This window comes from Perissodus microlepis, chromosome 13 (genome assembly GCF_051167445.1).
Source record: "Perissodus microlepis isolate ML-2025 ecotype Zambia chromosome 13, ASM5116744v1, whole genome shotgun sequence".
In the NCBI taxonomy this organism is placed as follows: domain Eukaryota; kingdom Metazoa; phylum Chordata; class Actinopteri; order Cichliformes; family Cichlidae; genus Perissodus; species Perissodus microlepis.
Genome location: NC_140473.1, coordinates 8,784,076 through 8,800,587, shown reverse-complemented (window position 1 = coordinate 8,800,587; position 16,512 = coordinate 8,784,076). Strand labels below are relative to the sequence as shown.

General features: G+C 44.6%; 1 protein-coding gene across 2 annotated transcripts in view; it reads left to right on the top strand.

Annotated features, from left to right (window-relative positions):
- Nucleotides 1–14,963, top strand: part of ptk7b (protein tyrosine kinase 7b) — a 69,203-nt gene extending 54,240 nt beyond the window's left edge. For both annotated transcript variants that reach the window (XM_084947944.1, XM_084947945.1), the window contains exons 3-20: nt 720–822; nt 923–1,107; nt 2,688–2,835; nt 5,553–5,683; nt 7,001–7,267; nt 7,771–7,907; nt 8,027–8,162; nt 8,671–8,790; nt 9,095–9,244; nt 9,618–9,765; nt 10,214–10,341; nt 11,070–11,270; nt 11,563–11,724; nt 11,820–12,052; nt 12,157–12,237; nt 12,530–12,681; nt 12,778–12,956; nt 13,045–14,963. In XM_084947944.1, coding sequence (XP_084804070.1) covers nt 720–822; nt 923–1,107; nt 2,688–2,835; nt 5,553–5,683; nt 7,001–7,267; nt 7,771–7,907; nt 8,027–8,162; nt 8,671–8,790; nt 9,095–9,244; nt 9,618–9,765; nt 10,214–10,341; nt 11,070–11,270; nt 11,563–11,724; nt 11,820–12,052; nt 12,157–12,237; nt 12,530–12,681; nt 12,778–12,956; nt 13,045–13,205 — 2,822 coding nt within the window. In that variant the 3' untranslated portion in view covers nt 13,206–14,963. The remainder of the gene's footprint in view (nt 1–719; nt 823–922; nt 1,108–2,687; nt 2,836–5,552; nt 5,684–7,000; nt 7,268–7,770; nt 7,908–8,026; nt 8,163–8,670; nt 8,791–9,094; nt 9,245–9,617; nt 9,766–10,213; nt 10,342–11,069; nt 11,271–11,562; nt 11,725–11,819; nt 12,053–12,156; nt 12,238–12,529; nt 12,682–12,777; nt 12,957–13,044) is intronic.
- Nucleotides 14,964–16,512: the final 1,549 nt, after the last annotated feature.

Below are 16,512 nucleotides of genomic sequence, written 5' to 3'. Positions count from 1 at the left end.
CAGGATGAAGGAAAGCTTTGTTGATGTCAGGTTTGACACACTATCTGCACATGTGTACTGGGCGAAATCCTTAATGTGCTCTTTGTTTCTGCCTGCAAAAGCCTGCTTCCATGTATGGGACTAATGCGGATCACTTTCCCACAATCTGTTTTTCTTCCTTTGTTCTTTTGTTCATCTATCACCGAGACGCAAGCGATCAGCCTTCTTGTCTTTCATCGCGTTGTTGTGGCATTCATTTCTCCCTTGATGCAATAATGTAAACACACATAATTAGTTTTGAACTGTTTTTTTTTTTGATGGGCGCACAATTGAAGGATTTCTAAAATTATAAGTAGCAGGTGCTTTGTCACAACATGTTCACTGCTGCCTTATTTCATGGGCCGCTCTGACAGCAGAGTGTCGCTATTAGCAGTTAATGAACTTTTCATTTGAAAAGCGCCTCAAGGACTTGAATTACTGTGGTGAGTCCAGGACTGTGGTATGCTGATGTAAGCTGACCCACTAATGTGGTAGATGTGGAGTCATAGTGCTGTCACAGCGATGTTCCCCGCTCTCCCCTCGTCCCTGCTGCACTCATTAGCGTCGTCATGTGTCGCATGAGGACAGGACGACCACTTAACTCAATTTTTCCTCCTGTCCCTCTCCTCAGCTGTTCCCCCTGTCCTCTTGTGCTCCCTTCCATCACTTACGGGATTTTTCTGCCTCTTCTATCACTGCAGGGTTGGAGAGCGGCGGTGTGATTTTGAAGGAACCCGTCTCTGACAGGGAGATGGAGAACTCTTCGCTGGTCACGTTGCACTGTGATATTGATGGACATCCCCGGTGAGTCTCCTCCCACTTCAAGATCAAAATTCAGGTTTATGAGACGGTATTCAGAACGATTTCTCTTCCTCTTTCTCTTCCTCATCCTGCTGCTTCTCAGGCCGACATGCCAGTGGTTCAAGGACGGTGTGAAGCTGACGGAGAAAACTCATCAGATCAACAATAAAGAGAGGACGCTCACCTTCAAGAATGCCAGTCCGGATGATAATGGCCTGTACTACTGCTGCGCCAAAAATGCAGCTGGGCACGTCTGCAGTAACACCAACTACACTCTTAACATTATAGGTGTGTGTGACCTTGTGCAACAAATATCAGATCTGCAAGAATATCAAACTGACATATGATATATTATAGAGAAACATTAGGGCTGTAAGATGATACCATATTGATTTTACTTTGCTGTCAGGTGTGCTACTCGATCCACTAATTGATTGTAGGTCACTAATCAAAGGTTTTCAGGATGTAGTGAGTTTCCCACATTTCCGCACCTGGAAATGGAGACGACCAGGTGTGTGTGGTTAAAGACCATTAGTGGTGAGAGAAAGCAGGAAGCAGAAAAAAGTTACAGTGCGTGTAATGTGATTACCTTTAAGTCTGTTAGCAACTTCCTCCCACACCACCCACACATACAGAACAATATTGTAACATGCCTTAAAAGAACAATAACAGCAGCTCCCTCAGCATCAGGGTCTCCTCCGTGTGTCTAACAACAACTACCTCTGCTACAGTTTATTCTACAGGTGGGTTCTTTCCTACAAGCTCTCGTCGTGTTGTTTGCTCTGTTTCTCCCCCGTGTATAAGGTTTGCAGCACAGCACCCAATCAGCATTAGAAACCTGACGCCCTGTTCCGCTTCACATAGCCACCTGCAACACAGAGACATCGGATTAGCACCTGGGTTGAGAAAGAAAGGATAATTGTTCAGTTTCAGGTTACGGTGTCACCACCCTCTGCTCTTCTATAGGGCTTCACCTTAAGGAAAAGACTGACAGATTTAAACTGGTTTTCAGTGCACGCTCTCAGATCGTAGGCTGAGGCTTCCCGTTGACGTCCTGGGTGGGCCAGGTGTGCTCTGAATGCACGCCTTTCTTTATCTTCACTCAAACCACTCGTAATGTCCTATAACTGCTACTGGCACCATTCCTTCAGCAGCTCTGCTGATACTCGCGTGTTTTCCCGATCTCTTCCTAGTGCGTGTGCGTTAACTCGACGTCCTTCTGCTTTGCATCCGGAGTGTAACAATTTAGTAAAATCTGTGTAGCTATTACTCCTCCTTTAGGTTGTACCAGACTTAATCTGAAGTTTTGGCAGGTCTGAGCAGTGTTGGCTAACACTGAGAGGTCTGCTTGTGGCTGGTAGAAAGGGCCAAATGAAAGTGAACATAAGGAAAAATGCAGCAGCTGAAGCATTTTTCAGGTCATTTAAAACTCAGTGCAAAATCCACAAACCCCAGTTTTAAATTACATATTAAATCAATCACTGAGTTTTTCTTCTTTCCTGTGGAGCTGTTTCGAACCCTGTTTTCCAGGAATAACTAGTTTATGGACCATTGCAGAAAAGAAAAGGATTATCTCTTATGTGTGATTCTACGATCTGTAAGAGCAAAAAAAAAAAAAAAAAGAGAGAGAGAGAGAGAAAAGGCAGGGAAGCTGCCGGTTCTGTTTTCTGACCTCATTAAGTCTGTCCTAGGGGCCCCTGTGGTGTTGACACACTGCCACCTGAACACTGCTGGGTCACCAGCCTCCTGCTGCTGTTGGCAGCTTTTAATAAAGCCGGAGTAGTTTGGTGTGATGCACGAGCGTCCACGCAGATGGAACTTGATGGTCCGTTGCCTGTAATCATACAGATGTTCTACCTCTCTAACAGATAAGAGCTTCCCGCGGCCGGTGGTCACTCCTGAGGACCAGGTGGTAGTGAGGAACGGGGAGGCTGTGTTCCACTGCCAGTTCACTGCAGAGCCGGCGCCCACGTTGGAGTGGTACCACGAAAACGAGCTGCTGGCAAACAAGTCCAGGTATGTTGAGTGCTAAATCTTTCCCTCTGTGTCACTTTGTTGTTTCTCATCATACAGTATTGTGTAAAAGTCGTGAGTCACTTTTCATTTCTTTATTATTTTTCCTTGAAGGAGCCAGACCTTGGTATAATTTATTAAAGTGATCTTGAGCAATAGTTCTCCAGACTTTCATTTTTTGACCATTTGACTTTTTTCCCCTTGTCCATGGCCATTTTCAAAGGAAGGTTTGTTTCTTAAGCCACTTAACACTCTCATATGAATCATTCAAGCACACAAAAGACACCTAATTCCAGGGATGAACCAGTGTAGTGTTTATATATAAGAGATAACCGAGCAAAGAAAAAAAATGATGACAGTTTCAGGGGTAAAATAGTGTTTCCACACCAACAAAGTGAATCCTTGAAGAGCTGTTGGCTAAAAGTTGTCATATCTCAGCACAGTTGGATGTGTGTTCTTACAAATTTGAGGAAACTGGACAGAAGGAGGAAAGAAGTGACAGGCATGTACAGGACTTGAGAAATGCATCTGGTCCTTCTGTTGATCCATCTACTGTTTACTGACGCCTCATCAGAAATGGCCTCAGTGGAAGTGTGGCTGTCGTGAGTGCCTACAGCCATCTGTAAAATGTGGTGAAAGAAAGCCTGAACAAGAGAGTACAGGCTTTGCAGCATGATTCCCAACACACTGCCAATGCAGTAAAAGCGCACCTGGATGGAAGAACACACACTGGAACACTATCAGTCATGGATTGGCCTCCCGAGAGCCCAGACCTGTTGAAGAAGAAAGGTGGTCACACCAAACAGTGACTGATAATTTGATAAATTGGACTGTTTTTGCCTTATATACCTTATTTCCATTTATGCTTATGTATGTTTAACTAAACCACTGCACCTATTATATATCTTTTCTGGTAAAATATAAAGAAATGAGATGTGGCTCAAGGCTTTTGCTCAGCGCTGTACGTCCTAACTACGATTCCTCCTCTTCCACCTTGCATCCACCCCCTTTTCACCCCTCTTCCTTCTCCTTACCATCATATAAGCATGATTCCTGTGTATCTGAGTGTGCAGCCATTGGTATTCCTATGAGCCCGATGAGGTGGAACCCCAGCATCGGGCTCTCGCCTCTCTATGTGCTGTTTCAACACAAAGCTCAAGATAAATTGCACATTGAGGAATGTTATTACTGGGGAAAAAAGCACGGTAAAGTTTTTTTTTCTTCAGTCTGCACATCACTGGAACAAACCCATTCTCTGTAACCTATCAGAGAAGTCTGCAGGTCTCCAGTGTCCACGCTCTGAGAGGAAAAGACCCTCGAGCTGCACTCAGATTGCCAGCATATCCCCCGTTTTATAAATAGGACTTCATAATAAATTTCTATATATCATGCCAGCTTTCATAGCGCCTCATGCTTATACATGAGCCCGTTCCGCACGTAGAGTACAATCCTGCTTTTCTATTTTGAAGTGATTACTGTGCTCGTTGAGCTAGGCAGGGTTAATGACTCCAATATCAATAGTTAGTCATTTGTGTAATGAGCCTGTCAGAGGCAGGTTTGGTCACCTAGGCAGTGATGAGGACTCAGTAATAAGCATGGAAGCCTAACCTCTGTGGCTAGGTTATTCCACAGCAGCCTGGTGTTTTGTGTGATTTAGTTTATTGATCTGGGCTGATTATAGTCCCTAAGTTACGCAGCTCTCTGCAGTGATATCATCTGTGTCTGCACTTAGGCTGTTTAGATAACCTCCCCTAGCGAATGAATGAATAACTAGTGTAGACTGTTTTTCCAAATGTGTGAAACCAAGAAAAAAAAAACCCCACACACACCATCTGGAGCTTAAGGCTATTTTTTGCAGCCAGTTTCTGCCCCACGGGTCAAATGTGTGAAACCATACTCGTGATTGCCTTTAAAAATCGCTCTTTGCTCATTTTGTTTTCTAGTTATTTTGGCCTGTTTCCACAGACTAGTTCTCCGTCTCTCAGGTGGAAATGTACACCAGCTCCCGAAGCTCATTTCCCTCTTTCTCCTAAACAAAGAAGAAGGGATGACACAGAAATCTCACTTTTCCTGAGGGAATCCACTGTGGAACTAGATATTTTTTGGAAAACTCTTCTGAGGGAATGCAGATCATTCTGCAGTGGCTTTCCTTTTTCCTCTCCGAGTATTTGGTTTTCCCATGAGCTCTGCAGTGACTTGGGATCTTCTGTTTTTGCTGTGCCGGATGCTCAGCTCCTTTTCTGTCATCCCCGAAGCTGGCTTAAGGTCTGCCTTTAATTACTCCTCATTCTGTCCATCACTGACACTGATACTCCCATCGGCCTGACAGACTCCAGGGGCCAGCTGTCAGGACAGACCTCCTGAAGCACGAGATTTTTTTCTTTTTAATTAACTCAAAATGTAGGACACATTTGTTTCTTTGTTTTCCGTGGACAGATTCTTAGCATTTACCTCTACAGATTTAGAGCAGCAGATGGTTTGGGTTTACTGAATTGGGCCAAATTAGAATGGAAAGTCCAAATTTTCGGGCAGTTGACTTGCAGGTCAAAGCAAAACCTCTAAGAAAGGTTTGCAGATGCAGACTGAGAAAGATTTGAGGGTCGTTGGCTGTATTTGTGCAGAAATCTTCTCTCGGCTGTGCTTTTCTCTGCGAAGAATATGCGAAATGTTGTTTGTGGATCAGCGATTGAGAGAGATTGTTTCTTTCTCTTCTTCTACAGAGTCTTCCTTCTATCCAACGGGACGCTGCTGATCACCCAGGTCAAGCCCAGGAACACGGGGACCTACAGATGTGTCGGTCGCGGCCTCAGAGGATCACAGGTTACGCTGGAGGCCTCCCTCCTCATAGCTGGTGCGTCAAACACGTACACACATACAAAACTCGAGCGTAAACAATTAGAAACCCCTGTTATCCTATAATCTGAGTGGAACGGGCTACATATGAACACTGCCCTCCATCTCTCCTGCTCTAATCCCCCCTCCCTCCCTCCTCCTCCTTCTTCTGCCGCTTTCACTTAGTGCCCAGATCTCTCCGATGATAATCACATTCCTGTATTGACATCCGGCCCAGCTGCATCCACTACCACGCGCCGTACAGAAGCATTTTGCTGCTTCCCCTTCATATTGTTTCCCCTTAGCGTCCAGCTGTTTTCCAAGCTTTTTTAACCCATCAAGTTTCCTCCAAAGTGAACAGCACCTGGCACTCGCTTTACTCAAACAGTAGATGTTACATTAGATAACTCATCAGTGTGACTCAACCAGGGTAATGAGCAGTGTAATTAGGAGGTTGTGAAATGCCGAACGTCATTAAAACACGCTGCAGCTTTCCTTGCATGAAATGACTGTTTCTAAAGTGTTATAAATCAGTGTAATGTGAAAATGACATTTTAAGACTACAACAAATAAAAGTCTTTGGTGGTGCAAAAAAAGAAGACGCTAAAAGGAAGGGGAACCTAATTATATACAAGTCCAAACACAGTGAAGCTGTTTTAATATTGTGCATGCACTAACAAAGCCGGCTCTTTCCTTGCGCCGCGTCTTCCCAGATAACCTCTTGAAACAACTTTAAAACAGCTCATTGAGGTTGAAACTACAACAAGATGACTGTAGTATCTTCTCATCTTACTAATCAGCCAGCTTTTTGAAATGCAAGTGCACGCACGTCAAATATTTTGAATAAGCTCAGGGCTAAAATTTCTTTGCATTTCAATGTCCCGGGCACTTTTTTTTTTCCTTCCCCTCTCCAGCAGCCCCTTTTCTCCCCCCAAGGGTTTTGGATTAACAAGGTACAACTGTATCTGCAGTTTTAACCCAGTGAACCACAGCTCCATTTAAATACCTTAATTCACTTAATCTGATGCTAATCCCTGCAGACATTATAGGGGATTGTGTCACAGTAGAATTCAGTGTTTAGGGACAAGTTGAAACAGTCGCTCCCATCGTGGCTCCGCCTCATTAATTTCAGTGCCCTCCCTCTTCTCGCAGCTCTGCTTCTCTTTCATCTGCTGAGAAATGTCTTTCTTCTCATTAATTGATTTAGATCTTAGGCTCGTAGAAGGTTAAAGCACAGGTTGATGATTATTAGCGGTCCTCTAATAAATCAGCGTCAGCATTTGAATTGCTAAGTCAGTTCGTAACATTTGCTCGCTCTCTCTGGTTCCCGCTGCAGAAATAGAAGACATGGTGCCCCGGGCGTCGAAGGTTTTCACAGTGGACACCCTGCAGCAGGTAGAATGCAACGCCCCACGTGGCAAACCTCCGCCAGAGGTGTGGTGGGAGAGAGAAGGTCAGCGGGTGCCCACAGAGGGCCGAGTACACCAAGATGGGAAATATCTGGTCTTCAGTCCCACGGAGAAGGGAGATACGGGCACCTACACCTGCGTGGCCGAGAATAAGGCTGGACGCAGGATACAGGAGGTCACCTTCACTGTGGCCAGTAAGTCCTACAAAGACCACTTTAAATGCACCCTAAATTCACTTTAACTAAGTACAGAAAGTACTTTTAAAGTGGTTGTTTAATGTCGTTTGTATGTATACAAGTTTAGATTGTAACTGTGGTGTTGCAGGCATTTAAAAGGAAGATGGGATCTTGAGACGGGAGCTAAAGGATAGAGTGTTTTTGGATTGAAATGTTGCTGAAGTACCCTAAAGGTTGTTGTAATAACACTGTGAACACCTTTAGATCCTGGCCTGAAAAAGCTAAGAAGCATGATGTGTAGAGCATGAAGTGAGAGGGCAGAGCGCAAGCTTGCTAATGTTAGCAGGATACATCCAGTATCCCAGATGTATCCTACAGTAGGTTTATTAATGCTGGGAGCATTGGGTCCTCTAACAGAAGCTAATGTGTATTTTGTCTGTTCAGTGAGCCTAGGTGATTGACACATTGGATATTCCTTCAGGGCAGCATATGTAGCTGAAGAGTTGTCTCTTTGTCCACAGCTCCCCCAGTGTGGGTGGACATGCCTAAGGACAGCCATTTAGAAGAAGGTAAACCCGGTTACCTCCACTGTCACGCTCAAGCCAACCTCCAACCTGAGGTCACCTGGTTCCGCAGCAGCAACATCATTCAGCCCGAGGTAGGTTTTCACTTTCCTCACTGTCTTTTTCTTTTAACGACATACAGAAGAAAGCTGGTCTGTTTGTGCCTTCACAGTTTTACTAAAACTTTTTGTGTTTGTTTTTTTTGTCTCACCAGGACATCCGGTTTAAGATATTCCCTAACGGGACCCTCAGGATCAACAATGTGGAGGTCTATGATGCGCATGTGTACAGCTGTCAAACCAAAACTCTGGGTGGACAGCTGACGGGATATGCTAAGGTTGCTGTGCTCGGTAAGATGCGTGGGAATCACTTAGCTGATCAGTATATACAGTGGATTATCCTTTGTTTGCTCCGAATTTGAAGATATTTCCCGGAGATAAAGATGATGTGTAATGAGCGAGGGAATGATGAGCAATACGGCGCTGAGATGAAAAATAAATGCGATGTGGTCATGGCTGTGGGCTTGTGTGCGTGGTTTTCTATAACTGTGTTGTGGATCTGGGGACCCTGCAGGACCCCACAGAGATGTAAAATATGACTCACACACAGCAGCTTTAGCTTAGCTTCCATTTGTAACGTGGTATCTCCATGATCAATTCCTATCTGATCTCATAAAAGGTGTGACATGCCACAGTTTTATATGATCTCAACCTCTGATAGATCTCAGCTTTTACGCTCATCAGATCTGTGTGCTCGTCGTGCCTGTTGACACATTTTCCCAAATATGTCTGAACATGATTTGCGTCAGCTTAGTGTCATCCGTGTGCGATGCGTGCTGTGCTTTTACTTGTGTTTCAGAGAAACTAAAGTTCACCCCAACCCCGCAGCCTTCCCAGTGCTTGGAATTGGACAAAGAGATCCCCATCCAGTGCTCGGCTAAAGGAAGAGAGCCCCCCACCATCCGCTGGTCCAAAGCAGGTCTGCTGCCACTGATTCCACTTGCTATAGCTTCAGATCTGATAAGGAATGGCTGTTGAGCAATATTTCACCCAGAACCCTTTAGCAGGCATTAATTCTTCAATGCTTATGATGACAAATGTTATTTCCGCAAGAATATGTAGCAACCTGTGTAGAATAAACACAACGTGAGGGCGATTTATCACCACAGATCATTTCCCTTCTCCATCTGCAGTAGCCATAATAGTCTAATTAACCACTTGAATCCCACATGGATAACCAGACCAGCTCTTGTCCCCGTGTGTCTCTCTGGCTCCCCCTGCAGATGGAGGAGAGCTGCCGCCTCACGTCAAGCAGAAAAACGGCCAGCTCCGTTTCACCAAAGTCACTCGAAGCGACGCTGGCAACTACACCTGCATCGCCTCCAACAGCCTCCAGGGGGAGATCCGGGCCTTTGTGACCCTCACCGTAGCCGGTAAACCACTGTCTCATCGTCATGGAAGCAGGGAGTAGTGAAAGAAAGGGTCCACGCTACTGTATTAGTCATCAGCCCCACATCAGGAGGACTTGTGGTCTTGGTGCATGTGAGAGTGGTTTTATAGCAAGGCGGTCACTGATCATTGCCATTAAGTTTCAAACACAGCAGCATTTATTGTGTAGTTGGTGGCCTTTTTACAGTCTGGTTAATGAATTGCGTTTGGGTTGTAGATTATCTGGGAGGACAGTGACCACAATCAGCACAAGCTGTAAAAGAGGTGCTGTCGCCCCAGATGTGGTTAAAGTGTTGTATTAATACGATTTGTTTGTTTCTGTGCGTGTTTGTGTGTGTGCTTTTTGTGCACAAACAGTGCACGTTCGCTTCAAGGTGGAACCAGACAACACGACGGTGTACCAGGGTCACACTGCGATCCTGCACTGTCAGGCCACGGGCGATCCCAAGCCTCACATCCACTGGGTGGGTAAAGACAAGCCGCTGGACATCAGTAATAACAGAAGGTAAACGAAACACATTTGTCTTCTCCACAGCTCAGCCTTCGTGGATTAGGATTACACAGTTTACACGACTGATTAAAGCTCCATCTCCACACATTCGTTGTGGATTTAGCTTGTGCTAACATAGAATTATAACCTTGGAAACAAACGAGTATGAGAGTTAACGTTTCATTTGCTCCGTCAGAACGTGCCAGAGCAAATAAAGCTATTATTTAAACACGCTTTCCCCACTTTCCTGTGCTGGGCCAATCATAGGCCTGATGGGCTAATTTGGTAATGTTAGCAAAATATATTAATGTATTCTGAAGCATTGCATTTCTTGACCCTGAATTGCACAAATAATAGCCATTATCTTTAAATCAGAAGATGTTTTTTAATGACGCTGATATAAAATCAGATTCAGATTGGACACTGAGACCTCTGTGTTTTTCTGTCCCGCTCCTTCTTCCAGGTTCCAAACGATGCCCAATGGCTCCCTAGTGATCAGGGACGTGACTACGGATGACACCGGCAAATATACCTGTGTGGCCGGAAACAGCTGCAGCATCAAAGACCGCGTGGCTCAGCTGTATGTAGTGGGTGAGTTTGGCACACTCGTACATACTTGCATACACAGGCTTTGCTTTATCAGGAGCAAATGGGCACAGAATCACAAGTGTAGGGTGAAGGCTTTAATTAAACCTTCAGCCTCTGTCTGTCATCCGTGCGGACAGGTTAATAACCACAGGCGCGTCTCTGACGCCACGGCTGTCACCGAGGTGATGGGATCGGGCAGACGCTGGATCTAATAAAGCTTCGCACTCTGTGGCTCCTTGTGTGCCGACTAAAGCTGAAAATTACAGTCACACACTAGCACTCGTGTCCCACATCACCTCATTTTCTCCCAAAGTAGCAGGATGGTATTCCAGCTTTGCTTTTTTGTTTTGGAGACAATTAAATTTAGATGTTTGTCGCGCCTTGTAAAATACAAGTAATTGACTGTAACAGGGCAGCTCAGATAAATGGAAGGACCGTATGTATGTTTGTAAGTCGGTTTGTGGTTTTAACTGTGTTAAAATTCACCACAAATACCTTTTCTATCATCCGCTTGTTCCAATCTTATTTTTAAAATCCTGTTCTATGAAACGTTTACGTTCGTATTTACACGAAAGTTGATGCTTTTACCATCAACTGTGTTACATCTTTCACTGTGGTGAAAGATTTAGCATACTGGTAACACAGTATGTTGTGTGTAAGACTTAAATCCATGCACAGTGTACTTCTTAGCCACGTTTTAGTCGGCCCCAATTTTCACCTGTGCCAAACAGACAAACCGGTGCATTTCCCGAGTGAAGAGGATGAAAAGGCTCCTTACAAGATGATCCAAACAATCGGTCTGTCGGTGGGAGCGGCTGTGGCCTACATCATTGTGGTCCTGGGACTCATGTTCTACTGCAAGAAGAGACGCAACGCCCAAAGAATGCAGAAGGGCCAGGATGGAGAGGAGCCCGAGATGGAGTGCCTTAATGGTATGATTGCTGATAAAGTTATGGTTGTACAGTTACACAATAATCCTGTATGCTATTTCAAGATCTTTGCTGCCACCCTGTGTTCATTTTATTGATTACACTTAACATGTAAAAAGGCAAAAAAGTTTTGAGCAGAGCAACAAGTATCAGTTTGTTTCCTCCGTTCTATATTCTGTATATACAATGCATTTTAACATATTATATAAAACATGTTCTAAACCGATCAGATTTATTCATATTTGTACTACGTCTGTGACCTTTGACCCAGTAGAATATTTGTTGTGTTCATCAGGCGGAGCAGTTCAACAGAACGGCCACACCACTGCTGAGATCCAGGAAGAGGTGGCGCTCACCAACATGGGTACCATCGCAACCACGGAGAAACGCCACAGCCACGTCAACAACGATAAGCTCCACTTTCCCCGGACAAACCTACAGACCATCACGACTTTAGGTAGAGTAGTCTATGCATCTCTGTTTTCTGTGGAAAAAAGTGTATTACGCTTCTGCGCTCATATTTTGCTGTGTGTCACGTGAATGTTTGCTCAGGAAAAGGGGAGTTTGGGGAGGTGCTGCTATCCAAAGCTAAGGGAATCGAAGAGGGCGAGGAGGAGACGGTGGTTCTTGTGAAGAGCCTGCAGACCAGAGATGAGCAGCTCCAACTCGACTTCCGCCGGGAAGCAGAAATGTTCGCCAAGCTAAGCCACCCCAACGTCGTCCGCCTGCTGGGCCTCTGCAGGGAGGCGGATCCTCACTACATGATCCTAGAGTACTATGACCTGGTAATCTCACACTAACACACATACAGACACAAACGCACAAGAAGTGCAGAAATGTTGTTTTGTACCTGACACACTGCTCTGTATGTCTGCTTTTCTCATGCCAGGGAGATCTAAAGCAGTTCCTGAGAATTTCCAAAAGCAAAGATGACAAAGTCAAGAGTCAGCCTATCAGCACCAAGACCAAAGTAAGCAGTGATCTGTGCAGCATGAGTGACGTATAACAGTCTTCTGCACACCAGAAGCCATTGAAATAAACGGAAATGGAAATAAACTGTTATACAGAGCTCTGTATTTTTGTCTTTGGGTTCTGCTGCAGTATCGTGTAGGTCATCCTGTCTGAAACAGGCCATTGTAGCTTGACCTTTAACCTTCTGCACCCATCACTGTTAAGTTACAGTAACCATTGAGGAATTGTTGAACTTTGCTCACTTATCAAAGTCTCTCTACCATGACCCCCCCCCCTTTTTTCCCCTCCAGGTTTCCATCTGCACTCAGGTGGCTCAGGGCATGGAGCATCTTTCCAATCACCGCTTCGTTCACAAAGACCTCGCCGCCCGAAACTGCCTGATCAGCAGTCAGAGGCGTGTCAAACTGTCGTCACTCAGCCTCAGCAAGGACGTTTACAACAGGTCTGTTCAAAAACATACAATAAAGTCTCCTCTGAGTAGAATCATCTGGTTAATATTTCCATCCCTTTGTTATTTCTCTGGTGTTCACATGTGTAGTGAGTACTACCACTACAGGCAGGCGTGGATCCCGCTGCGCTGGCTCCCAACAGAGTCTGTGTTTGAAGATGACTTCTCCACCAAGTCGGACGTGTGGGCCTTCGGAGTGTTGATGTGGGAAGTATTCAGTCATGGGGAAATGCCATACACCAAACTGAGCGACGACGAAGTGTTAGAAGGTGAGTTTGATGCTGCAACACATTACTGTCTTTACCCCAGGAAGAGGGAATCGCTCTTTAAAAGGCATCTCATCCCAATTTTCTGCAGGTCTCCAGGCAGGAAAGCTGAAGCTACCCCTTCCGGACGGATGCCCCTCTAAAATCTACAAGCTGATGGTCCGCTGCTGGGCGCTGAGCCTCAAAGAGCGCCCCTCGTTCACCGACATCGTCCACGCCCTGGGAGAGCTGCCCTCTGACAGCAAAGTCTGAAGTGACCAATCATCTCACAGCAGAAAGGAACTGTTACCAACTCTGCCCCGTCCCCCTTCCCATAAAATACAGAGAGGAATGCGGGATTATATAGTCTCACACATTTCAGGGAAGAGGGTTGAGGGGGAAGAAAAAAGAAAAAAAAAAAACAACTTTAATTTTTTATGCATTTCAACAATTTTTTGAGTGTGGATTAGACTTGTTTGCTATATGAGTGGAACTGCACTCACCTTTGTATGAATGGCTTCGTGCGAGCAGTGCCAGGAGTTTGCCTTCACCGCAGTATGGACGATCCTCCCCCACCTCCAGCCTCCGCCTGTGGTTCCACTGTGACCCCGCCCGTCTGCGGCCGTTTTCGTTTCACGGAGCCTCACAACCTCAGTGCCTCTGCCCCTTCACACACACGCATACTCACGCACTCTCTAACTTTGTAGGAATGATGGTGCATTCGCTGGCTCTGATTAGTGCGAAGGATTTGCCTGAAATGTCACGTCACCACTTAACTCCTTGGAGTTTTCTCATTAATCTAAAGAGGATATTGAAGAGAAAGTGGGGCACAGTGGGACTGCAGTGGAGCGATGAAGCCTCTGTAGATAATCAGCCACTTTACTAGTGTGTCGAGTGAGGTCGTTTAAACCGGTCTGTTCCCCTCGCAATTACATCGAGCTGCATCCCGAGTCCGCCACCCTGACCCCTCAGGTGTCTGCTCTCTCTCCACCGGGTACAATCCCCCAAATTGTTTGCTTTTGTGTGTTTGAGTGAGTGTGTGTGTGTACATGCACTGAACTGTTGTCCCTACAGACGGATAAGGAATGGGGTTTTGCATGAAGGTTTGTGGAAAACAAGTAATCCATGTTACGGTAACACTTCAGGAACAACGACAACAAAGAAACATGTTTTATAGCCAAGGAACATGTTGAACAGATGAGATCGTGCCAGTGTGGGCTTTATACATTTTTATAAGTGTGCTCTGTTTGTCTGTTAACTTTGAGGTGCTTACAGGTCACTGCTGATGGGTAGGAGTACTCATTTATACCACACGAACACCATCGTGTCCTCTCAGCTGCAGGAATTGAACCCACCGCCACGTTTGACCTGCTTTATTCTCTCCAGAGGTCCAATCACAGTTTCTCTCCTGGTCCACCTGTTTTGTGCAATGCTGCGAATCGGACCATCACACCAGGCAGTGTGTACATAATGTTAGAAGCCTTGCACTAACTTCACTTAAAAGATTATCCCTTTTTTATATATATATAAATATATATATCATGTTGTGTAGAAGGACATGCAGGTGCCTGGTTATTTATGATGAAGGTCCTGTTTTTTGTTTTTTTAACTGTAATAGAAAGGTACTTCTGTGAGGTAGTTTATGCTATGTATTCATTCTCACGGTCCATCTCGGTGTGCGTTCAGTCTGGTCACCGGCTGGGTATGCTAACACAAAGTACAAAGGAGGTCAAAAGAGTGACTGCAGGTCACCAGTGCTCGTTTAAGTGCCTAGTAAATGAAGGATTATCTTAACCGTTTCCCTTTTTGTTTGTTGTTGTTTTTACATCATCTAATCAGATGCGATGGCCTTTGTTTATGAACCTGTTTTTATACGTTGTTTTTAGTGTAATATTTTGTTTTTATGAATGCTAGGCACTCACAACTAGACCTCTTTCTTTTTTTTAATCTGCTTCAGCACATGTTCACAGTAATCACAGATGTACACAAAAGCATACATGCTGCTGTCAATAAAGGTTCACAGTGTTTTTACCCAGTTTGTTGTGACAGTTACTTTAACTTAATATTTTCAGCTCAGTGTTTATGCTGAGGTTGTAACAAATATTTGAAAAAAAAAAAATGTGGTAATTCAGCTGTATACAAGTTCACCCCAAATAAGGTGTTGGAGTGGTGAGAAATAAATGCCTTGTTTTTTGTATTGAAGTGAAAATATGTTGTAAATCATGCAGCTGGTGGCTTCTTCACTGATACAAGAGTGTTGTGTGACACGCTCTTCTTGCAGCCGCGTTACAGCAAAATATGAGGTTAAGAATAAGTGATGAAATCTTAAATGAGGTGGATTGTTTCTCTTGCAAGTCTCTACAAGTTACACACACATAATTAAAGTGTGTGTGGTGGGGGTGGGGGGCTAGAAGTAGGACTAAAATGATTTGTGCTTTATAGTGTTGGGCTGTAGTTTGTTAAACCACTTGTATGACCTTGTAAAAGTACATCCAGTACTATTTTTTTTCTTTATCCAAATAAAAAGTCTCTGTTGTAGCCACTAGAAGGCGCTGTGCGGTTAGGTAAGGATTAAAGCTGACCCTTGAGGCTTGCCAAACATTTTTCCCTATTATAATTTGTTTACAGTTTAATGTGATAACTAGCTTTTAAAGAAGTTTCCTCAATGGGTCTACGTGCTCAGTGAGTTTTAGCACTTCCTCAGTCGTTATGGGTCTCCTCCAAACTTTGAGCACTGTGCAATTTGTGTGTGTGTGTGTGTGTGTGTGTGTTGAGGGGGGCTTTGATGGCTTCGCTTGAGATCTGCACACAGCACCGTGCGCATGTCACTTTTGGGCCTCGTTCGGTGCGCGTGACATGCCGAGAAGCAACACTGAATAGAAATGAGTCTGTTAACGCAATAAATGTCTTTCCACTGCGGTGATATTATAACCATTTTCCGAGTAAATCTGCGTTTCACAGAACTTTCGATTTTGTAGTTCACTTGCAATAAAAATCCCCTGAGCATCCTGCCAGTGAACCATTTTCAAATGCCTCAAAACTCTGGCGTTTGTTTTAACTTGCCCGTAAGACCAGGTGGGTAGAGGTTGTTCCATCGTTTCAAACAGCGCACCTAAGTGCCTCTGACTGATTTCCCTCTGATACCTTTTTTTTTTCTTTTAAATGAATACGGATTACACGTTTCAAAGAAAACCTAATGATGAATGACATCAGTTTAAGTTGGTTTTTCTTTGCTGTCAGGTCCACTTGTACAGGAGGAAGCCATCTCTGACGACACTGGTAACACATTTTACTAAGTGGGCAGGAACTGTTGCAAAGGTGAACAAGATGAAGTAAACAGACAGACACCTTGCTTTACAGTGGCGTTATTAAAAAGTTGGTAGGAAGCAGCAGGCTTCATACTCAAAGGAACTTACCTATTACAGTTACATTCCCTGTTCAAGTCGATGTGCGATAATCTGGCACCTTAAATTATATCATATTGCTGAATTATCTACAGTAACAGTGCCGCACACATGCGCTTCAGATAAAAGGAGATGATATAGTTCAACTTCCGGGAAAATGGGAGTTTGCTGTGTGG